Raw genomic sequence first — 25,214 nt, 5'->3', positions numbered from 1 at the left:
CAATATGTATTTTGCCGGGATGCCGTACCGGGCCGCCTTACTTTCACCCTTGATCATGTCCCCGCTCAGCCTGCAGCCTGCCCCAACTCATCAGGATCAGATTCATTAGTGCACACTGTAGCAAAACTTTTGCAACGGAAAAGGAAAACAGGCGTTTGTTATTGGACAAGTTCAGGTAGTCCCTCCACGTTTCAGTCCATTTTCTTCCCTTTGGTGCCTAATGAATACGACCCAGCACTGGACCTACAGAGCCTGTTCAGCCATTCAACCTCCTACTGTACTGGCCCGATGACCGCTGATTAAAACTCACATTCGCTGCCAATCCGATTATCAAAGGGTTACACTTCCCAATTACTCAAATACCTTCATAACGAGAGTTTGATTGGGTCTGCAAAATATTAGCAAACCCTTTTTTCCCTCCAAAGTAAGATAGAAATACAGCGGTAACTTTTATTGGAACATGAAAGCTGAACTTCTAAAAGAGGTCCTGATGTCCTAAAAGCTTGCGACTGCCCACTCTAGTCAAAGGAAACAGCAGTGTTATGAAGTGTGGGGACACAAACTCTCATTAAGTGTGGTTGAGCTGGCGGTTTGTTCCTGGTACAGTTTTGGCTTGGTCTGGCCATTAGGCAGGGACCAGGCACACAGACGGAAAGTGACTGAGGGAGTGTACAGTTCTGTATGTGTGTGCATGCATGTGTACGAGAGAGACATCTCCAGACGTGTCTCTCTCACCCTCTGATCACTCACATGCAGAATGACTCCCTTCTCCAGCAGGCTCTGTTTCTTGGCAGTCATGACAAAGTAGTGCGTGTCATCCTTGTAGTAGACAATGTTTTCCAGGTCAATTCCTATCAAATCAATAGAAAGAGAGTTTTGTGATTTATTTTTGGTAAACCAATGTTGACAGTCTCTCTGGTTGTCTTTGTTAGAGGAATGGTGGACAATGAACCCGAATACCCGACCTGGGACCCGGGTGGGTCCGGGGTCGGGTCCTGTTTGAGTGTTATCGGATCTCAGGTCTATGTAACTACAGCTGATAAACGAGAGGACCCGAATGGACCTGGCCACGGCTCTGCATAGCTTATAGCACATTTATTTTATGCTACTAAGGTGAATTTATTGACTTATAGAAGGCCTAGCCAACATTTACATATCTATTTGTTAAACCAGAAGAGCAACTTGGCTGATAAAGTTTTTTGTCACCCTTGTCCAATTGGATCTAGGACTTTTCTCTAACCCATGGATAAACCATGCAAATAGGAACTGACAGGCTCTCAGAAAATACATGTGTATCACCTAATCCATACACTCCTAATATATAACCATCTGTAAAATGTTACTTAAAGCCTACAGCTATAATGCTTAATAACTTGTTATAAGCACCTATGAGCCTTTATAATACCTCATAACGACGGTTATTACATGTTGTCTCCCTATGGAGCAATGACTGACCCGTGGCTTCACGGAGGTCCTGGAAAAACTTCTGATTGAAGATGAAGGCCACTCCGCTGATCTCCTCCACCTTTGCCTCGGCCGTGGTGTTCCTGTTGATGAAGTTGGCTGTGATGGCGATGGCCAGCTTACCCCGGAACTCCTTCCTCCTGAACCCTGTAGGGGAGAGAGGGAGGAAGGATGGGACACGTTAGGCGGGGGTCAAGGGTTCATTACGTAGACAGTGAATGTGTCAGGGGTCAGACGTCGAGAGAAGAAATTAGCCAAGTTAACAGTTGCCTTGTATTACAAACTCACGTTTGTAAAAGAGAAAAGAACGGGACAAAAAAAAGGTTGCACCTGTTAGGCTTTGATGCACACCATCAGTGTCAGTTCGATCAATATAACTAGCAATTCTTTTAATCATCTCATGTAAGATTACAGGCTGAGAACGATCATTGCATGCAGTGACTACTGGCTAGCCCTGAGGGAAACTGCTTCCCTCAGGGCTAGATGGGTCACAGCAGTCCACACACTACAGGGCACCCAGAGCGGTTGTGAGGGCTGTTAGCTCATACAGGAAACAAACAGCCAATTCACCCGTTCGTGCTCTGCTCCAGAGAGCGGCCATGGAGGAGTGCTCTCTAAAGATGGATGGAGTAAAGGACGGCACATCATGTGCACAACAAAGCAGCAGGGAAAGTGGAGAGCGAGGGGGGGGGGGGGGGGGGCAAGAGAGAGAAAGAGGGGTCGGACTCGTAAACGAACCACAGCTGTGTTTTTGAGGGCTTCAGCTCTCATAGTGTTTTACACAACTCATTTTAAAACACATCTGTTTGTTGCTTTCTACCTGCCAGCGTGTTTCTCCTCCCATCTGCCCCGATGATGACATCAAACTCCAACTCGTTGACTGGGTGTGTCCTGGGGAGGACCTCAGCCCTCCACCCTATCCCTGCAAAAACACATCACGGGGAACTGTGTATTATTTAACATACGACTTGACTTTCCTTCACTGACAGCAATGGGGATATTTTCCAATAGAGACCTCTCAGTTAGCACTGTCACATACAGTAACATGTGGCCCTTCCTTATTCCCTTAATGTCTGGCTATAGAGAAGTCATGTCTTGTGACGGCACTTAACGCAGTCCCGTAACAAATGTCTTACTCTCGTTCTCCTGGTCCTCGGGGGGCTCGATGAGACCCTTGAACTCCGCGTTGACGTGGATCTCGATGCCCAGGAGCAGGGCCACCTTCAGCAGCATCAGCTGGAGCTGCCGGATACCTGCACAGAGAGTCCGACAGATTAGAGGAGAACATCAAACAAGAACTATTTATTAGCTTCGACGACCGAAAAGACTGCAACGTCACAGCTGATCCATGGTCCTGGCAAGCACCAGAACTATTCTCTTCATAGATCATATTAGATCACAAAGCAAAACGCGAAAACAGTTAAACCGTTTGATAAAAGATGGAGCGCAGGAAATGGGCGTAGTCTTATCCACTTACTGATATGGTCGATGGCTCCGGCGCAGAACTTTCCGTAGAACTTTTTGGCCCCGAGTCCTCGGAGGTCCTGGATGGTGAAGGGCCACAGGTGCAGCACGTTGTTCCTGGAAAAGGCATCCCTCTTCTCCAAAAGCACCACCTTGGCGCCCAGGAAGCCCAGCTCGATGGCCGTCCGCAGGCCACATGGTCCTGCCCCGATGATCAAACACTGTGGAGGGGGGAGCATACCGTACCTCATATACAAGAGTGGGCTGATATTTCCATAAAGTTCAATTGCCGATATACTGTTAATCGCAAAATATAATTTATCGCAATATTTAACAAGGGAAAAAATAGACAACATGAAAACGTGGATATCGCCCTACCCTATTATATACAGAAATAATACTCTCTGAGGTACTTTGAACAAGGATATGAGACAAGTTACATCATCACATACCTTAGAGTTGGTACATGCACGTCCCTTCTTGTACTCCTTCTGGCCAGCCCGCTTGTCTAGCTTAGCCCAGAGTGCCTTGGCCTTCCAGTAGTTGAGACGGGACTTAAGCTTGTGGTAGAAGACCCGGTACTCACAGGGCTTGAGCTCCAGATGGTCACAGAGCTCCTGGAAGGCCTTGAGCGTGACCTTGCAAGTGGAGGCCTGGACGAAGCGGTCAAACAAGATGTGGGCCGGGTTCACCCTCTCCCCTGTAGTGGTGAAGCCTCCCAGGTCCCCCATAGTCCCCATGGACCTCCCCCCCAGTTGGGGGCCTCCGGGGGTCTCTGGTCAGGCCCCAGCCCCTGGCTCTAGCACACACTCTGCTCCGGTGAAGTCTTTATCTCCCCGTCTCAGGCATCCTCATTCTGTCAGGGAGAAAGAGGAGAAGCGCAGTGAGTTATGAGAATGTTTGCATATTTCACAAGTTCATCATGACACATTACCGAGTTTGATTTGGAACGTTCTTGAATGATCTTCCTTAAACAACTTGTTAGAAAGACCTCTGGCTACAGTGTAGACCAGTGACGTGTAGTCAGTGCTTACCCTGTAATAATCTCATTTTAAAAAGCTGTTGTGAAAAGCCAAATCTAAAAATGTTATTATACTGAAAAACATATATTGATATCTAATGTTCGTTTCTGAATGATTCTGGTGGCTGTTATGCTCAAAATCTCAACATTTTCTAAAACTGCAACAAAACCTCACGAATACCAGGGTATTCATGAATAAAGGTTAAATCAATGTTTAAAAATGCATGACTGTCTTTCCATCCATTTGAATCCATTAAAATCCTTGACGTGCGCGGCCTTCCTTACTCCAGTCACCGTAATGGACAGGGTCTGCATTTGGCATGTCTACGTGCTGAACAAAGATTGCTAGCATCCCTGAACTGCTAGATTGCTAGCAAAAACACCTTGACATACGGACACTACCTCTATACTGCACCTCAAACAACTTTCCAAGTTGGAATAATCATGGAGGTTTCGAAGATGGGAACATCAACTATAATGAAAGTTAAGACCAGACAAGGGCAGCATACAGCACGTGACTTTATTCATGACAGGCAAGGCAACCACCATCTCCCTCACTGCTCGCTGTCGGACTGTCTACTTGTGGGAAACTTACCAATTCAAACTTTTTACCCCGAATTTTACACATCTTGGACATGTACTGTGTCGACATATTGGGAACGGGGCTTCTCTGCCACTCAGTGCGGGTCACAAATCCATTGTGAAAGGCTATGCGTTGCAAATTATTCCGAATAAATGTGTCCATATATTGGTATTTTAGTACCACACCTATCTGTTGTAACTCTGCACGCTACAACGGGTCTATGGTTGAGCTGAGTCGAGCAGTGTGTTATTTGGTCGCTTGTGTATCTCGACTACATTGGTATTTACATTTGGTGAAAATGTTTGTACAGTTCTGTTAATAGCCTAATGTCACTCTGCTTGTCGGTTTTATGGTAAACTTGGGCTTCATCAAGGTTTATTTGAGTAAATCTGGCTTTGATAATAGCCAGTGRCTACCCAGCCACCAACCTCACCACACGTCACTGGTGCAGCCTATCCCCTATGTTGTTCTATTAATAGTCTTGAAGAAGTGATCCAACAGGATCTAATGGGATATCATGTCCGCTGCATCAAAAACAGGAAATTCATAGATTAGCCGAATCAGCTATAAACGCCAGAACATCAAGCACAACAAAATATCCATGCGCTGATTGTATACCGCAATTCAATTCCATTTATGAATTCATATCGCACAGATATGCAAGGATGAAGAGAAAGCATGAGACAACGTAATCAGGTCAGCAGTGAATGACAGGCAACAGTCTCTGTACTGTACTGCGTTTGATCCAACTATTTTGCTGAGCAATGGGTATATTGTGATGTGCCCGGTTCGCATAAAATTCCCAGAGGCAACAGGGAAGAGAGCTGACGTCCCTGGTTAGAAGTTGGAGCAGGGTTCACAATTATGTTCACAGATAGTGCTTCAGTAGGCAGTAGGATGGATTACATTTCAGAAGAATCTGACCACTGGACAACTAATACATGTTTTAACCTCCTGAATGGCAAATTGCATTGTGAAGGGCGCAGTAAGAGTTTTAATGTCTCAGTTCAAACTAATCGTTGACTATTATACAATGTGGTGATAGTTGCACATTAAGAGTGATACACACTTCACATAGGCCTATATCATCGTCGTGTTGAATGTGTCACGGCAAGGCTATTAGCTACTGATATAAACAAGGAAGACACAGTTACTGAGATACTGTTAAAGCGCTTTGGACTGTATCGGTTGTCTGAGAGGTCAGTGCGGCAGACTGCAGTGTCCGGCTTGGGTATGATGTCTCTCAATCCTTTGATCCACACAGCAGGGATCTAAGTCCTCAGATCATATTCCAGGACAGAGCTTGCAGGCAGGAGTGGACAGAGACTGGACACTGACCTAGAGCCTGTAAGTGTCCAACTTCCCAGTGAGGGGACGGATGTGACAAATTCATCAGAATTAGGCTAGCCCATATAATTCCAGAATTCAAAACCTTCTCAACAATAATATGAACTGCCATAGTTAATTTTTTAACAGAACTAGAGTAAAGTCCTGCATCTGGTCAGATATCCACGGTTCCCCGCAGTTGACCCGCAAAAGAATGAAAACATTATTTTAACCCGTGGGTCAACTCCCGGTTTAGAACAATTATATTGAGTGTCGGAAACGTTTTAAATCAATCATATTATTATTTAACTTTTTTACAAATCCAGGAGCTTGTTGTGTTGCGAATTCCATTCTGTGAGCAGTGAGGCAGACATGTAGGCTACCAGCCACGAATGCAGTGGATCAGGGAACTGTCCGTTATTTGTGTGGTGCTGAAACGTATGGTTTCATCCCCCCCACGTGAAAACATGTTGCCAAGTGAGTTTCCCTGGCTAGCCGAGCTCATGTGAAAATGGCTAACGTAGGCCTAACCGGAGATAAAAAGAAAGGTTATGAAAAACACCATCTAGGAAACAGGTGCTGTGTGAGTCCCCGGTTTGGTTTGGAAGGTTTTTGGAGTCATTGTAGACAAAAACCTGGTTGATGGATACACAACCTGCAAATGGTGCAAGCAGGTATGTTTACGATATGCTAATTCAGTTTATTATCAGTTAATTATTCATGCTTTCGTTCACTTAGACCATATGCAGAGCAGGCCATATCAAGTTTAAATTGGTGCAGCTGGTAAAAGTTTGAGTATAGCCTACTAAATAAATGTATTTTTACAGCCTATATTCGATGCTGGAAATTGTTTGTTTATTTAACTTTCAATTAAAACTATACTGAACAAAATATAAACGCAACATGCAACAATTTTACTGAGTTACGGTTCATATAAGGCCCTAATTCATTAGGCCATAATTTATGGATTTCACATGACTTGGCAGGGGAACAGCCATGGGTGGGCCTGGGAAGGCACAGGCCCACCCACTGGGGAGCCAGGCCCAGCCAATCAGAATGAGTTTCTCATCACAAAAGGGCTTTATTACAGACAGAAATACTACTCAGTTTCATCAGCTGTCCGGGTGGCTGTTCTCAGACGATCCCACAGGTGAAGAAGCTGGATGTGGAGGTCCTGGGCTGGCATGGTTACACGCTATTTGCGGTTGTGAGAACGGTTGGAAGTACTGCCAAGTTCTCTAAAACGACGTTGGAGGCAGCTTATAGTAGAGAAATGAACATTCAATTCTCTGGTAACAGCTCTGGTGGACATTCCTGCAGTCAGCATGCCAATTGCACACTCCCTCAACTTGAGACATCTGTGGCATTGTGTTGTGTAACAAAACTGCACATTTTAGAGTGGCCTTTTATTGTCCCCAGCACAAGCTGCACCTGTGTAATGATCATGCCGTTTAACCTCTTAAATGTAAAGTCCCCATATTTTGGGAGCCTTTTCGATTTTTTTATTAAATTCAGTCTGCTATGAGAACGGTAGCCTCTATTTGCAAAAGCAGTGTGTCTGCGGAAAGCTGAGTATCTTGGCTTTTGACCTGTGCCTTAAAATCTTTGGTGTGATTTACTACCGTATACGGGCATACGAATGTATAAGGGCAGGCCAAGCCGATGACCTAATTTTAAGATGGCTGCTAGCGTTGTGAAGCATAAACGAAATGAACACGGAATCCGTTGATACACACCGAAAGCCGGGACTCCACAGATCATGAGGATATCATATGTCTGCCTGTGACCTACCATTACTGACCACCAGGCCCGAGAGTCAAAATGTTTATTTTACACGTTTTCACCAAACATCTTACAAGGTAAGCTTCGATTTGGTCTGTGTTTGAGCTATAGCTACATGGGGATATCACATTCATCCTTATGTTGTTATGAACAAATCTAGCCTATTGCCAATGTTATCTGATAATGTATGACTTAATGGCAACATCAAATGTCCACCAGTGACTATATCTTAGCGCATCAAAAATATGACGTCGCCTGCTTAGTTTTTTTATAAGTGGTCTGCTTTTTGTGCTTTGGATTTAGTTTACATAGGCCAGTGTAACAAGTCATTTCAATGTTCTATAATTTCAAAGTAGTTTCATCCTTGTAGAGGCCACTACACTCGCATGGCCATTGTTTATTTGAGTTTCTCACCTCTGCCCGTGTCTCCAAAGTGTTACTGTTTGCATTGTGTGTGTGTGCTTCACACCTTCCATGTGAGTCACTGTACAGATAACGTTTAGGCGTGGTGTATTTACCTCATAGTAATGTCGTTTTGTACATTTTGTCAACTGTAATTCTGTGTGTCTTACAACAATATATCCCTTTATTTGATTCACCACAGAGTGGAGGATGCAGAGGATTTTGATGATGATGTTTGGGAGCCACCCCTCCCCAGCAAGCGTCCCCGCCGGTCAAGGTCTTCACCCCCCACTGCTATGTCAATCACCCCACTTTTCATAGACCTCTTGAAAAAGAAAATAGGGTGTTCCTGGGTGGCGCAGTGGTCTAAGGCACTACATTGCATGCAGTAGTGCTAGAGGCGTTACTACGGTCCCGGGTTCATATTCCGGGCTGTGCCACAACCGGCCGTGGTAGGGAGTCCCATAGGATGGCGCACAATTGGCCCAGCGTTGTCCGGGTTTGGGGAGGGTTTAGCTGGTTGGGCTTTACTTGGCTCATCTAGCGACTAGCGACTCCTTGTGGCGGGCCGGATGCCTGCGGGCTGACTGGTGTTTCATCCGACACATTGGTGCAGCTTGCTTCCAGGTTAAGCTGGCGAGTGGTTTGGCGGGTCATGTTTCGGGGGACGCATGACTCCACCTTTGCCTCTCCCGAGCCCGTTGGGGAGTGGCAGCGATGAGACTAGATTGAAAAATTGGGGTAAAATACACACAAAAAGAAGATTCGCCCTAACAGATTCAGTTTCCGCAAAACCAATGTAAGTAAACCATACGTTGGATCAGGACTAACAAGCTGCTTTTTGTGAAATGGAAGGACACTAGGGAAGTAACCATGCTCACCACACATCATAAGGCATTCAATAACATGTCTCAAGGAGGGTGAAAAAGGAAGAATGTAGTCCTTCACAGAAACGGGGACAATGCCAGCATGGGAGGTGTCAACCTATCTGATGCTCTGATTGGCTACTACCAGGTCCTCCACAAGACCAGGAAGTGGTATAAGATTTTTTTTTTACCACTTTGTGGACATTGTTACAGTCAATTATTTCATTCTCCACAAGCAGATGGCCAAAGCAAAAGGTCAAACCCCTCTACCAGTTGGACTTCCGAGAGCAGTTGGTGTTGGAAATGGCTGAATTGGGGGCCTAAAGCAACCTCACAACCATCACAAGACCCCCCACTCAAGGTGAACGCCACTATCCAACACACATGACAAAAGGAAGAACTGCAGCATTGCCCAAAACACAGGCGGAAAAAAGGGGAAATGCCATACCTTCTGTCCGCTCGCTTTTTGTTTCCTGGCAGAGAGGGACTGCTTCAAAGACTAATCACGACATGCACAAGCTATGGTGAAAGTGAAATCCAATCATCTACACCTGGGATGTAAAACGAACACGAATGCCATTTGTAAATATTTCAGCTTATTTCTATTTTGCACCTTTATTAGTGAAGGATGTGTGTGTAACCAAGTTTGTTTGATCAGACATGATTTTTTTTAAATGTATGTGTATATATTTATATGTTGCTTTTATTTAGTTTTTGTAAACAGTTCATTTGTATGTAGGCCCAAGACATTGGATATGCCTAGGCTAAACGTTCAGGCACTTTGGAGAGGTGGAAAAAACACAACACCACAATGTTTGAGAGAGGTTGGTGTTGTAGAAATGTAGTTTTTATAGTGAATAATAACTTTTAGGCACATCCAGTGTGCAAAAACTGTGCAATTACCACATTCTGACACTTTAGAGAGGTTGAAAGGACCCTGAATACCCCATAAAACCACCACAAATAGCATTTAGGGTTTGGAAATATGTAATAGCACTGTAATTATATAATTTACAGACATATGCCACTTCGGAGAGGTTTAGGGGCACTTGGAAACGTCCCGTGACCAAACCTGACACCACTTACTACAACATCTGCCCATTTCTAGTTGTTAGGTCTATCAATCCCATATTGTTTTCTGATATTAATCACGTGGAAGCCATCTGATGTGTTTCCAGCTCTGGGCATCAATAATTCACTTATAGCTTGTCAATGAAAGACAGTTATTTTGTGTGTGCTTGATCTTGTGTATTCTGAACTATGTAACTCCTATCTATCTTCTGATCATTTCCTCATATTCGCCCAGATGTCTTCTTTACAAATATACCACGCGTTTGCATGTCAGAATCATGTAATTACACACGAATAGCAGTTACTTTTGGGTATGTCGTTTTAGGCGGAAATCTACATTTTGCCATTACATTTAAGAGGTTAATCAGCTTCTTGATATGCCATGCTCATAACAGGGATGTAAACAAATTTGTGCACAACATTTGAGAGAAATAAGCTTTTTGTGCGTATGTAACATTTCTGGGATCTTTTTATTTCAGTTAATAAAACACTGGACCAACACTTTACATGTTGCGTGTTATATTTTTGTTAAATGTTTCACACCCTGCCAACTCGTCACCGCTGTCAAAACAACTCTCAGCTCTGGAAGAGCTGCCCCTGCAGAGGTGGCCTCTTCACAATGGCCCACATATCCCTTTCCCTGGACACCACTACATGTTTCCACTCTCCCTAAATACCTCAAAGGGCTCCTTGAGAAGGCCGTCTGCAGCTGTGGGTTCAGTCTGTGTGGGTTCACCAGCTGGTCTACACTAAGCCACCTGCACAGGTGGACTGGTTCAGTTCCTCCCTGTACCGTGGATAAACTCTGAAATACACCAGCAGCAGACAGGAACACACTACAGTAACTATGAACCAGGCAGTATCTACTTCTGGGATTCTCTGTTCATACAAGGTGTATGTTTCCGAACACTGAAAGTAGTGGAACACCTCGGGAGTTACTGTCCTCAACTTCCAAAAGGACATTTCTGTGTGCCCTTTACTGCCCTATATGGTCTCCTCTAAGAACAGTGGGTCAGAATCAGACTTCATATTCACCATCTCAACATGTGGAAATGGTGCATTTCTATGTTTTGTGATAGAGGAAGATACGTGTTTCCAATGCCTCGTCATAATTGGTTAAAATAACATGATTCACACCGATGATGTCATTGGAAACACTTATCTTCCTCTCTTTTTTTACTACAAAACAGAAACGCACCATTTCCATATATGTTGATGTTGGGGTGGTGCTGGAGATGGTGAATATGAAGATGAATAATGGTGTTAAGCAGCACAGGACAGGGGAGGAGAGAACAGTCCCTCTAGCTACTGGAACACGTTTGAGGCCAAGGATAACCAGAAACACAGAGAAGATGGTTCCCAGACTCCATGTGGACAGAGTAGCCCAGTTTCCTTTTGTTTTGGCAGGACAATAATGACCCTTTTGAGACTGACTGGAATTGAGCAGGTCCTGAAAGGTGTTCTCTCGGTGGTCATTTCCACACTGACTGTTCATAGGGACTGAAGGATTTACTCTCAAGGTCATGAAAACCCAAACCGCTAGATTCTAGTGTGGAGGGAAGGACACGTCATAATGGGGGAGCATCCGAGGAGCAAAGAGCATTTCCCCAAAATCACAGCCCCATCGCACACTTCGCCTCACTTCTAATGAAGCTATAAACATTTACAACCCAGAAACGAGTCAAGGTCTGGAGGGGGGTGGCGGTTGGCCGGGTGATTCAAACCAGACAGTCAACACAGGATGTGCCATGTCAGCCGTGCGCCATATGCTAGTGTGTTCCAGTTCCCATGTGGAACGCTACACTGCACTACCCTTCCTGTCCTGCCATGCCTGGCCATTTCCAGACCAGAGAAGTCTATACAATTATAGGCTAGAGTAATGTGGATACTCATTATCCACGCAAAAGGAAATACTGTGCAATGCATTTCTGTTATGCATTTCTGTTACATACATACAAACTCAGGACATTAAGAAAGCACTATCAAGTTTCAGTGGCGGAAACGTAACTTCATGGCACTGTTTACAAAATGGGAGAAGGGCATTCACATGAAACAAATCATGGACATGATGAGAAATAGCTAAGTGACATCTAGAGAGAGAAAGGGTGGAATGGGACAGACAGGACTGGGCCACTCATTTCCAAAGCCCGTAAATCAAGACGTTTACTGTGTAGTAGGCCTATTCAGAAGGTGTCCTTATTAAGACCCCCCGCACAGGGCTTTTATTGGTAAGAAACAAATGAAAGACCAAGAAGCAGCAAAAACGTGCATCATTCTCTGCCTCACAAAGCAAATATCTTGTGGCATCTAGATATATGACATGCTTTCACACACACAAACACACAAATATAACACACATCACGAACACATTACAGGCAAACATGTTACAGGCTACCACGGCTATGCCCCCATATGAAAATGCCCCCCAACCATGAGTGGTCACTGAATGGTTTGATGAGCTTGAAAAATGATGTAAATCATATGCCATGGCGGTCTTGGTTACCAGATCTCAACCCAATTGAGCACTTATGGGAGATTCTGGAGCGCTGGCTGAGACAGTGTTTTCCATCAACAAAAACACAAAATTACGGAATTTCCTGTGGAAGAATGGCGTCGCATCCCTCCAGTAATGTTCCAGACACTTGTAGAATCAATGCCAAGATGCACTGAAGCTGTTCTGGTGGCTCGTGGTGATCCAACACCCTATTAACACCCTGTTGGTGTTTCCTTTATTTTGGCAGTTACCTGTAGCTCATACACACACACACACACACGTAAGGGTTCTCTCTCACACACGCCACACAGCTTTGAGGTTGGATTATATGACTTTCTATTCTAAAACGTGTTTGAATGGAGAAGATTTTGAAGACTAAACCCTTGTTCACACTGCAGGCCTTAATGCTCAAATCAGTTTTGTTTTTCAAATCCGTTTTGGAATAGTGACTGTCAAAACAGCAAGTTGCAAGTGACTAAATCAGTGTGATTGTGATGTAAATGTGTGATTTAGCCATGACAGCAGTTATTTGCTGACATGGCTACTCTAGTTGGCATAGAAACGACGGGTGTGTGCGCATTGGTGTAGGCTGATTGGTGGTGCACGTGTTTTCTCCCACTCAGAAGTTATGTAGCAAGCTAAGGTGCCTGCCATGGACGTTTTTCAGTTGCTTTGAATGCTCAACATCAGTGTGAGAACGCTTTTATAGCCTCAAAGGATAAGATGATCCAACTTTCAAAACGAGTCATTTTTGGCTAGCCACAGCAGTCAACTAGCTAGCTGTTCAGCTTTCTAGCACATTCACTCATTTGTTTGTGAAAAACAAGCTAGTTAGCTACCACATGTTCTTGTCAAAACTGTTAACAGAGAAGCTAGCAAGCAACAAGTTATGCCAAATAACAGTCTAAAAAGGGCAAATAAATCAGATTTGACTGTTCGGACACCAGTCGCAGGGTAATCAGATTGGTGGTTTGAAATGTGGCTTGAAATATCTGATTCCATCACAAAAAAAACATTGCAGTTTTGAAACTGTAGTAAAAGTGCAGTAACTGCAGTCGACTGTGGTATTATGGACGCAGTAATTGAGCATGTGGACCCATTACGGAGAATAACCAAACTCCGCATATGAAATTAAGTACATGCTCAACAGTTTCCTGTGTGTATCAAGAATGGTCCACCACCCAAAGGACATCCAGCCAACTTGACACAACTGTGGGAAAGCATTGGCGTCAACATGGGACAGCATCCTTGTGGAACGCTTGACACCTCGTAGAGTCCAAGCCTCAACAAATTGAGGCTGTTCTGAACAGAATTAGCCTGTTTGTCTGTTCACTGTGGGACACGCACATGAACGCACTCATGACTCCTTTCTATGCACACCAAAACTCAATCTGTTTCTCTGAATTGCCTTTTGAAAGACTAACACTGTAAGATTGTATTTTATAACTTAGCTAGTCATGTTGGCAATAGCAAATGCTTTCAAATGATGCCCACCTGACCCAGAGTGCAATTTCTAATGAGCCTTTTTGGATTGAGTAAACAGTAATTGTGTGATGTGAATATCCCTTTAAAAAGGTCACCAAAAGTGACGTTCTTACAGTAGTCCCCCTCCATGTGTTATCTCCTCTGTATCATATATTCCACTGGTCTCTGTGTACAGATCATTAAGGCTGGAGCCTACTTCAACCAGAGACTGAAGTCCACTGCCATGTAACAGGAAAATGTACTGTAAATAATGTTAATTTACAAATCAGTAGCCTACAATACAAGAGGACAGCGGCAGGTAGCCTAGCGGTTAAGAGGGTTGGGCCAGTAACTAAAGGTTTGCTGGTTCGAATTCCCGAGCTGACTAAGTGAAAAATCAGTTGATGTGCCCTTGAGCAAGGCACTTAACCCTTATTTCTCCTGCAAGTCGCTCTGGATAAGAGTGTCTGCTAAATGACTAAGATGTAAACGTAAATGAACAAGAGTTATTTTGAGATAACCTAGTCAAACAATGGATTTCAGCTTTACAACATGAGTGAAAATGTACAATAAATCACCTCAATTATCTAATTCCTTCTTCCTCCTCTTTTCTCTACTGTCCCTTTTCCAGACTATGCTTTCCTCTGTCCTTCCTCACTCTCCTCTCTTTTCCTTTGTTACAGAGAGAAGCACTCTCCTAGTGAACTCTGAGATGGAAGCCTCCAGAGACAGTTCCCGGAAAGGGCTTCCGATGCGCCAGGAATCATTAGCCCTGACACTGCTGTCTGAACTACAACACAGTAAGGTGACGACATGATGTCATATCCCCTCTACGGAGCAGTCAGGTGGTGTGGATGAAGTGAACCACACCTTGGGGACCAGGGGAATCCCAGTGGCGCAGCTAGTGTGTCATCACACAGTCATCTCTGCTGCCCTTCTCTTGGTGCTCCTGGGATGAGGCTGTGTGTAAGGTATGGTAGTATCAGTGACAGACGAATAGCTGGCCAGTGCACGCAAAATGTGGTTCTGTGTTCTGAGATCAGAGTATGTGAGCAGAGCGGAGCTGGAGTGAGGAGCGTGCCCAATTTGACTGGAGCACACAGCGAGATTCCCAAAGGCTGGAGCGTCGGCCTTCTCGCCCGCTCCAATTTCACTCCAATAGCGCTCACTTCACGAGATCAGGGCATGCCCGTCCCAGCATGCATTTGTAGTCTACTTGTGTTCTGCTATCTATAGCCCCTTGCTTTAGCTAAATATTTTCATAAAGAAACTGATAAAACACACAGGTGCTAAATCAAGGTGACTTACAAAGATGAGGACCAATACCAAGAGAGGGAGTGCAGTGATGTAATATCCACAACTAAATAATCATTGTGGAACCTGAAAATACACATATCCAGAAAGCATGATGGCATACTTATTACTATGTGCACATGCTAAAAGAAAGGAACGAGGTGGGTAGCTAATTGTGTCATTATAGCAACATGGTGGGTAGCTAATTGTGTCATTATAGCAACGTATTTATAAACAAAAAAAATCTGTTCTATTATCGATACAATAGGCCATAGTTGATTTTGGTCCAATAGGCCTGGCATATTCTTTCAAGGAGCTTTCCGTTTTGATTGGGTTATTTTGCCTAAAAACCTTCAGGCCTACCTATAGAGAACAAAATGCATCCCTGCCCAACCAGCAAGAGTGGCATAAAGGGTGTTTATCATCCCCAGTGGCTCTGCAGGTGTGGAGAGGATATTCTCCGCTGCTGGCCTGCTCTCCAGGCACCATCGCATTTTCCTTCTTAGTCTTCCTGTCTGGCTCCTAACCTATCTAGAGTGTTTATATGCTGTTTAATATGACATGTAACCTATTTGAAATTATGAGCGCTTATTACATTCACCTTTCATGTTTATTATAATACTTTCCATTCGGACCATATGGTTTGGTTTCAATACTTCAAAACCAAATGATAAGTCCAGGTAGTGTCAAAAATTGATGGGTGTTGGTTAAATTGTTATTTTGATGAATGGAGCGGTAGTTTTTTCTCCTGTGATTAGCGGTGAGCGGGATTTCTGCTCAACTCCCCTCACATGCTCTGTCTGAGATTAAAGGCAGAGGAGGGACTGGGTAGTGGGGTAAAACGCACCAGGGCTAGCTGGATTAGTTAGGTCCGGAGTGGACACAAAACATGTTCAATTCTTGCTCCCGTTATGTGAATTACTTTTTGCCAGGCAGGTGGTTATGAAAATCGGAAATGTCATGGAGTTACAGTACGGGTTGATTTAAAGGCCCTTTCTGGGAAAAGTTGTACGTATTCAAGTGGCAAACTCAGGATCACCAGTCAGTCCTCATCTGCACAGACCACCACCCTCCAGCCAGCCAGACAGACGATAAGGACAAGATAAAGGTGTGATTATAAACAGGCTCCGGAGATTTTGCGAAGGGAATGCGTGACCGCAGCAGCTGTAGGGCTCCACACTAGTTAAGATAAAATGACACACAGATGGTTATGTGGAAGCCAGATGAAACTCTGGTTCCACTACAAATGCTTTATGAAAGCATCATGTCCTTATCCAACATCATATAAACAGTATCTGTGGAAATATGGAGCTATATAGACCTTAACAAAGTTATCAGAACATTTATGGAGCACATACAGACTACGGACCTGGGCAGACTATACTACAGAAGTTCCTTATCATTTTTTTGCCCATGTCAACATTATTAGAGCCCTGGAGTCAATAGGTGAATATGGGGTTGGCCTAAGCCCTGGTCACTACCCATTCTGTTCGAAATCAAATATACCTTTTATAAGCCTGTCATCCCTAAGATCTTACATCTCCACACACAATCACATCACAACTGCTGCCACCAGACTCGTATTGCTATTGCTAATACTGCACAATTTAAAACACTTGCCCCATAATCCCCCCTTCCCTGATACACGTGTAAATATTGGACTATAAATTGTGCCTTCCTGTATTGTACTTCGGCTAAAAATGTATTCTATTCTAGTGAGCCATTTACTACATGTTCATACTCTTATCTTTTATAAGGCTATTTCTAATTGGTGTTGCATTGTCAAGGAACCTGCAAGTAAGCATTTGGTTGGACAGTGTATACCATGTGTATCCTGTACATACGACTAATAAAACTTAAAACATACAAGGGCAGGCGCAACCCTTTCCCTTTTTCAGTTTCCACTGCAGGAACAGATGGTTGTCTAGTCAAAAAGCTATGAAAAGACAAAGATTCAGAGCACATTGAGTACACAATTGTTGTTGACTGTAACCAAAAACCACATCTGGCAAAGACCAACTTCGAACCATCTGTCTTTCACATCTTATATGAAGCAAAAACATATATTCAGGCTGTGATAGTCATACTTCACAAACCCCTGCTCTGATTTTGATACAAAACCACTTGCGATAATGTGTGGGGAATTTCACCTCCGCACCAGACTGGAAAACCATTTCCATCCAGACAAACTAATGCTCAGCAGAATAACAGACACCTCTTGGGCATCTAGTCCGATCTATCATCATTTTCTCTAACAAGGCTGTCTGGTTATGTTCACATGTTCAGGCGGTCAGGTTTCAGCCAGCCTGTGCTGCGAGCCTGTCCTTCACCCAAAAACCTCTCGACCCATCTCTTCCACAACATCAATTGTCCTACAGCTCACGCAAACACTATTCCATGTGGCACCACTGGGTCAGACACTGGACTGACCCTTCACAGAGGGAACTAAGGACAGAGTTGAATTCCATTTCAGTTCCTGCCAATTTAACTGGACATGGGATTTCTTCTGAATTGGAAAGCGATTGAATTCCAGAGAAAAAATATATATATATATCCCATCCCAGACTATGGGTCATCGGATTTGTTAGGGAACTCAGTCAAAGCCATGGAAAGAAATGAATTACTCTACAGTAGTAACTCAAAATCTCTTAACTACTCAAGGGGAGTATTTAGCACCAACAAAGGATTGCTCCTTTTAAATGTTATTAGTACCAGTAGCTGTATAATCGGATTGTGTGGCCAGTGTGTTTTCATCTACGTGCTCAATTACAGGAGCCTGCCAGGGTAGTTGCCAGTCACTCACCTGGAGTAGGCTACCTCTCAAATCACTCAGACACCACCTCCTTCCCAGCCCTAGGTTGCACCAGCCATTACAGCTGCCAATGCCATCAACACACACGAAGGAACACAGAGGAAGATAGGAGCAAATACAGGGCACTAATAAATAGAGCCACAAAATCAGCATCTGTTGCTACTGCATGTCATAAATCCATTTGGTTACACGATTCCAGGGATTTCAATATCTGACAATCTTTCCAAGCATTTGCATACTTTAGGGAAATAGCAGGGTGTGTGGTGGCGTATCTCCAGTTACTCATTAGATTGGGTTTCCTAGGGAGCTAACCTGAAACCTGTAAGCAAACAGAGCCGTACAGCGAGTAGTTTCCTAGTTTCCAAGGCTTAGTCATGTCAACTGTGAAATGGTGGAGCCGGAGAGGAGGAAGAGGCCTCAAACTAGGAACATATTTGCTTTTCATCTATAAGCCTTCTGCTTGTGAAAGAGTCATTTATTATGTGGGCCCGAGCCATAATACTCCTCCTTACCAGTAGCAATAATATTACAACACAGACTCTCGCTTTCTCTCGGTTTACATTATGAAATCTTACTTGGCATTCAGAGAGTTCAAGTTTTTCGTAACCATGTTCATGATACAAAACACAAAAGCAGCTGTTGATGAAATACATTTTTGGTTGTAGAATTGCTGTAGAATAAGTCAACTAACAGCAATGTTACACAGAGCCACGCAAAGTTCAATGACACGCTGCATTTCAGTATGGCTCGAGGATGGGGTAAACCCACTTGAATTCAATCACTTTTTGACGTCACCCCCCTTTTGATTTGAACGAAACCTTCCATACATATTTGCCCATTGTAGACCTGAATGCCCAAACATTCAAAGAGATAAGCTGCTCAAAGTTGACCCATTTTGCATAACCCACCATGCCATGAGACATCCATGTCTTCATCACTGGAAAAGATAAACGGTTGAGATCGATATCATTTATAAGCGTGCAAACAAGGTTGTCAAACAATTTGATATTAATGTTTATCAAAATGTCATTTTTTTCCCCCTTTCCCTCTATTTTCCCCGTTTTAAAAATGTGTAAACTCCAATTTATTTCATATTATGTTGTAGCTTAGACCCCATTTTACATCATCTAAGGATTTTGTGTTGTGCCTGTCATCAGTTGATACAAGGTGGATGTCATGTTTTGGCTGAATAAATGTACTATATCATGGGAATACAATAGAAATGTAAACTTTCAAATGGTACCACAAAGATGGTTGGAGGTCCAGACATCAGACAATGTTGACTTGAATGGGAATATCTGTTCTAAATAATAATGTCAATCCTCCACAGGAAGCCTATTGAAATCATAGAAATACAGATAACAGAATAGACATGACCATATAAGATGACGTTCAACGGTGGGTGGACTGGCAGTCATCTTTGTGGTAGAAATTAGAAGTTACAATTTCAATTAAAATGTAAAATGTCAGTGGTGTAGCAGCTAAATTGCAGTGGTCTGAAGGGATACTGTAGGTCCATTCTATGAATTATATTTCTAGGGTTGAAATGACACCCACCCTGCATTCAAGGGCACATGTTGTGTCTTAACCGAAGGCAGGCACAACACAAAAACATCAGATGACGGAGAAATAGAAATAGGGTCTAAGCTATGCGAATATAGAAAAAAAAAATCGGAGTTTACGTGTTTTTTGACAATTGATGTTAAATTTTATTATTTCTTGACAAAAATGTGCTTTAATAAAAAAATACATTATTAAAGCACATTTTTGTCAAGAAATAATAAAATGTTTGATATAATTTAAACGCTTACAAATAGTGCTGTCAAACTCAACCGCTTATATTTTCCAGTGATGAAGACATGGATGTCTCATGGTATGTTGGGGTATGCAAAATGGGTCAACGTTGAGAACCTTTATCTAAGGAATGTTTTGGCATTCAGGTCCAAAAATGCACTTTCTGACCACTTCTTCAATTGGCAAAAATGTAGCTAAAAGTTTAAATCAAATGGGATGCTTTCAAAAAGTGATTTAATTCAAATGGATTTACCCTATGAACAAAGGTCCCACATTACAAACATTGGCAAAAGGACAATGTCAGTCTATGGGGACTATCAAACTGACAATGTTATTCTCATTCAAAAGTGATATATTGCATCTGCTTAGCCTATAAGAAATGATTCATTCCAATGATGGTAATTCCATGACAACATGGAGGTCAAGGTTGACCATATGTTCCAATTGTGCGGGACAGTCATGTATTTTGGCCCTTTGTCCCGCAACCAAACAATCATGTCCCGCATTTTAGCAACGAATTCAATCACCACTCCTTTTTCTTTTAAAGGTTAATTTGTCCCCGTATTTTAGTCAGACATTCCAACCTGTCTCTTGCGGTCACTTTGCGCTTATGGAAAGATATATAAATCATGAGGATGTGGTACTGGTGATGTTAAACCACTTCTCCAATCGTTGTTGAGACCTGATATTCTGCGCAGCGCAGGACGAGACGTAGTCCAATGTAATAGGCCTATTGTCAACCATCACATTACCTCAAATCCTTTTGGGCTAAATTCCAGCTAAACTTGGAGGATAGTTAGGCCTAACTACTTACAAAAAATGCACTTCTGACAAAGAGCTACAAAAGTAATAAATAGCCGTATTAGACTGAAAGGTCATTTTGTCAAACTTGTGAGGCTCTCCATGCTTATTAGTTGCTAATTCAACGCGCAGTATTTGTTGCTACTTCACTCAATCCCTTTTAAAAGTCTCCCTTTCTAACTGTTTTACAGTCCCTGAGACCAACTAGAAATGTTTCCTAGGCCAAATATTTACAGATTTTCATAAAAACAGAATCTGGTCTCATTTCTGCATCACCAAATTTTGCACGAGGCAAAAGAGTAAGCTAGGAGCAGCAGGTACCTACCCTGGTGGGTAGGAGCGTTGCACCAGTAACCGAAAGGTTGCTGGGTTGAATCCCCAAGCTGACAAGGTAAAAATCTGTCCTTCTGCTCCTGAGCAAGGCAGTTAACCCACTGTTCCCCGGGCCCCCGATGACGTGGATGTTGATTAAGGCGGCCTTCCGCACCTCTCTGATTCAGAGGGGTCGGGTTAAATGCAGAATACACATTTCAGTTGAATGCATTCAGTAGTAAAACTAACTAGGTACATCCCTCTTGAGATTTTAGTATGGTTAGCTGACTAGTCTTTTTTTGATTTTTTATTACCATGCAGACAAAACTCAACCGCGCACACCACTAGGCAGCATGCTCTTGGATTGAAACAAAATACAGGAAGTCTAATAGTTTGTTAACACCATCTGCTCTAATTGGCTCACAAAACAGTTATTCAAGAAGATCTAAATGCATGATCCCATGAAACTGATTGAGATCAAATGATTGGCATATCATTCACGTTTGACAGTGATGATGGCTCCCTCAAAAAAAGTAGGCTACACTGTCCCGCAAAATCATCCGGTTGTCCCAAATTTGGGTGTTTTAAATGTGGTTACCTTATCATGGCCAGTAATGTAGTGACTAGCATTTGCTGCTCAGGCCTTTAACATGTCTGTCCCCTGCCACACACATTCCCAGAGCACAAGCCATAATCCTGCAGCCTACAGTACACACACACACACACTTTAACCCCACTGCATGAGTGGAATTATGAGCAGCTCAGAGGGTACACCATCAGTGGACCTATGGTCCATCATAGAATGACCAGACAGACAGAGACAGGGCCCTCGACCTATGGAACTATTGATATACCCACGTGGGTGATTGAACGATAAACTGAGGTCCACACTCCAGTCCAGTTGGTAGTGGTAATGCACCTTAAAGTTGCTTGCCAACATGCATATAAAGTCCAAAGAAGAAGCCTGAAGGAGGAGAGATCACTAGAAACAAACTCGATTTACCATTTTATCTGTGGATGAATTGAATGGAGTAGAGGACCTTGTGCATTTCAGGTAAAATAACAACCCAATGTTTATATCCCAAGACAAATTATCTAGTAACAGCAACCTAGCCAGCTAAATTGCCATGAATGTTTAATGTTTTTCGACCTAGCCCCCAAATTAATATAGTTGGTTCAGGGTTCGTTTTGATATTTCAACCTGCGTGTCCTGATCGCATCTGGTGTGGATGGACAAAAATCAACATGCGCACTCGCGCACGGTTTAGTCAGCATGTAAGAGACGCTGCTGCCAACTCTAAACACCCAGGGCCATAGGAAGAAATGCTTTCCCTGTGTGAATGAAGCAGCGCTGCTGTCAATTAATTCAGTGGGAAGGTAACCAGACCCCTGCACCATGCCGAGCCGTGAAACACGCTGATAGCTTCACCTGAAAGCATGAAAAAAAGATTCCTCCTGAATTACACTTTAATCCCAAACAGATTTTACGTGCTGCAGGGGCAAGTTAAATTAACGCTTGGCCAGACGTCGTGTGAAGAAGCCAGCCTGTGAAAAGTAGGTTCTTTGGTTCCTCTGTTTCTCATCCGTGAATATCACTCAGAGTTTTGGGGTGTTTTTGTACATCTGCATTAAGTATATTTATTTCAAGTATCTGAACTGCATATGGTTAAAGGGATTTGACTTGAGCAAGTGCTCCTCCAGTAGAGAGTCCTAGATATCGAATGTAGCCACGCAATGTGAGGTGAATTAACATAGGCCATGTAGTCTTGACAGCGGTCACAGTGGTCAGGAAGACAGCACATGCAGCTTTGCACCTGAAGAACATAATCCTGATTGGGGAAAGAAAAAAAATTGATAATTCTTCGACCTACAAAACAACGCCTAACTCCTAATACATCTGTGGATTCCCACTCATTGCCTCACATGCTTGTGGGCCTTCTCCTATTACCATCTCTCTCTCTGCCTGCCCCCTCGCCTGGCATGCCAGACTACCGTCACTAAGGAAGTGAGGAACAGGAGGAGGTGGAGTGGGAGGAAGTGCCTCATTGCCTCCCGACCGTGTGCTTTGATGTGCAGCGGGGGGCAGTTGGGGGCGAGGGTGGCAGTGGCCTGGCACTGGGGGAAGGTTATCTGTGAGACACAATATGGTGGGCAGCACACACAACCCTGAGGGGTGGGCCACCATGAGAGCAAGTCTGACATTGTGACAAGCAGGCACAGTTCTGTTAATCTGTTCCATTATGATGTTCTCTCTAGATAAGGTAATGCGGACAGGGAGCACCTTGACATGCAGAGAGTTAGCGAATGTGAAATATGATGTGGTCTCAAGAGATGGGCTTGAGATGGGTAGGGGTGTTGTGGGAGAAAGAGTTGCACATGTTTGCAGTATAGCCTGTTATCGATAAAGCACAGTGGCCTTATCAACTATTAACTTACAACAAAGAGGAACATTTTAAAATACAGTTAACAGAGAAAAAGTGTTGGATGCCTGTGACCTGAACGCTAGAGTCAGCGTAGTCTTGAAGGGGAAATCAGCTGTGTACTACACCCAGGGGTGTCATTGCTCCCTTGCCTCGGCGCAGGCATGGTATATTAATCATGTAGTCGTCAGGGTTTGTGTCGTATAGCCATGGTATAAAAGGAATAATCAACTAGGGGCTCTGTGCGTGCTATGGAAAATAATGAACAACGTTGAAGGTGTGTTCCACGACACACTAGTGGAGTGGAACTGACATTTCATGGAGTTGAGTTGCATTGTTTTCCAGAAAAAGCATAGAGCCCCTAGTTGATTATCCCTTTCATACCATGGCTATAATTGAACACATTTGCCAGTAGAAACGTGTTCATTTGCCGGCATACATTTTTCCCACATCCATTGAAGTAGCTAGCAAGTTTTTACTAGAGAGACACAGCAGTTGCCACGGTAACCAAACAAACAGACTTGCTAGTTTAGCTAGCAAAACCACCAGTCCTAGCTTGCTATTATGAAAATCGAATTCAGCAATACCAATACTGTTTTCAATTCGACTTTTGCTTTCAAAAGCAGCTCAAAGGCAACATGTAAAAATTGACTATAGCCATTGAATTCTACCGTGCAAATATACCCCGAGTTAAAAGGAAATGATTCACAAGTTTGGACATCATACAATAAAAACGAATTGCAGACCCTGGATATTTAAAAAACAGAGATTCTGCATTTTATTCTCCACACATAATTGTGTTCAATTGTGCAAGCATCCATATAGAGTTCAGAAAAGTATCATGCTTTTGGGCTGAACCCTTAAAACAAAAACATCTGGTCTTAAAATTGTAAAAAGCCCACATTACCTGTATGTCCGGTTTTCATACAGTTCAACAAAAACCACTGCTGCTCCACTGGAAAAGTTCAAGGGTCACTTGAAGTGGCTAAATGTAAACAGCTTCGTCTGACTAGGGCATGCTTGTCACAGTGACCCAGTCCTGACCCTCAGAGCACAAAACTGGTACACCCTAAATCACCATATCAAAGCTTGTAGAAACAGCATATTATGTCCTCAGGCCTATGGCAATTCCACGGTAACAGATTTACAGTTTTTTTTGCCAGACAAAAACTATTGGTTTCTAAGTTTAACAAACCATACAACTCCGTGCAAGATGCCTATTTTGAACTGTTTACGCAGAAAATTTCCCAAAAACACATTTACTGGCAGAAACGTACAGATGAAAAGTTTGGTAACAGAATTACTGTAAAATCTCCCTCAGTTTTTATATGCAACCACGTTTTCCAAAAACGTCATATCTGCTCCGAATGAAGATTCAAAGATGTCTGCAGAAAGAATGGGGTGTCAGCTATGACCTTGAGTTTGAAAAATATTTATTTTGATTATTGAACTACAGTAAGTGAAGTGGATTTACATCCGGTAACAGAATTACATCATGGGTCTCTGATCTATACTATACAGAAATGCATAATTATGGATGTGAATATCATTCTCTTCATGGTGATGTATCCTGTACATAAAAAAGGTAGAAAAATGCAATATCCTTCTTTTGCATATTTGGGTAATATTCTACACACTGGCTATTATTGTAATGAGCTCTGCCCCCAAACAAGACCACATTTGGTTGGTCCAGACCAAATCTGAAACAACTATAGACTATGTATATGTTTCACAAGTTTGGACAGCACAGTAGAGCACAGCAAAGTACAGTACAGCAGAGTAGAGTTCAGTACACTGTACTATACTGTCCAAACTTGTGAAACAGACATCTATGATTGGTTCAGA

At 43.2% G+C, this 25,214-nt stretch overlaps 1 protein-coding gene across 7 annotated transcripts in view; it reads right to left on the bottom strand.

Annotated features, from left to right (window-relative positions):
- Positions 1-25,214, bottom strand: part of LOC111952935 (protein-methionine sulfoxide oxidase mical3a) — a 136,396-nt gene that overhangs the window by 58,441 nt on the left and 52,741 nt on the right. For all 7 annotated transcript variants that reach the window (XM_023971963.2, XM_070435255.1, XM_070435257.1 and 4 more), the window contains 6 exons: positions 3,381-3,784; positions 2,942-3,149; positions 2,601-2,717; positions 2,285-2,386; positions 1,456-1,611; positions 751-851 (listed from right to left, as the gene is read on the bottom strand). In XM_023971963.2, the coding sequence (XP_023827731.1) occupies positions 751-851; positions 1,456-1,611; positions 2,285-2,386; positions 2,601-2,717; positions 2,942-3,149; positions 3,381-3,668 (972 nt within the window). In that variant the 5' untranslated portion in view covers positions 3,669-3,784. The remainder of the gene's footprint in view (positions 1-750; positions 852-1,455; positions 1,612-2,284; positions 2,387-2,600; positions 2,718-2,941; positions 3,150-3,380; positions 3,785-25,214) is intronic.

This window comes from Salvelinus sp. IW2-2015, linkage group LG26, assembly GCF_002910315.2.
Source record: "Salvelinus sp. IW2-2015 linkage group LG26, ASM291031v2, whole genome shotgun sequence".
Classification (NCBI taxonomy): Eukaryota; Metazoa; Chordata; class Actinopteri; order Salmoniformes; family Salmonidae; genus Salvelinus; species Salvelinus sp. IW2-2015.
The sequence above is the reverse complement of the archived record's forward strand: the minus strand, read 5'-3'. Positions and strand labels throughout refer to the sequence as shown.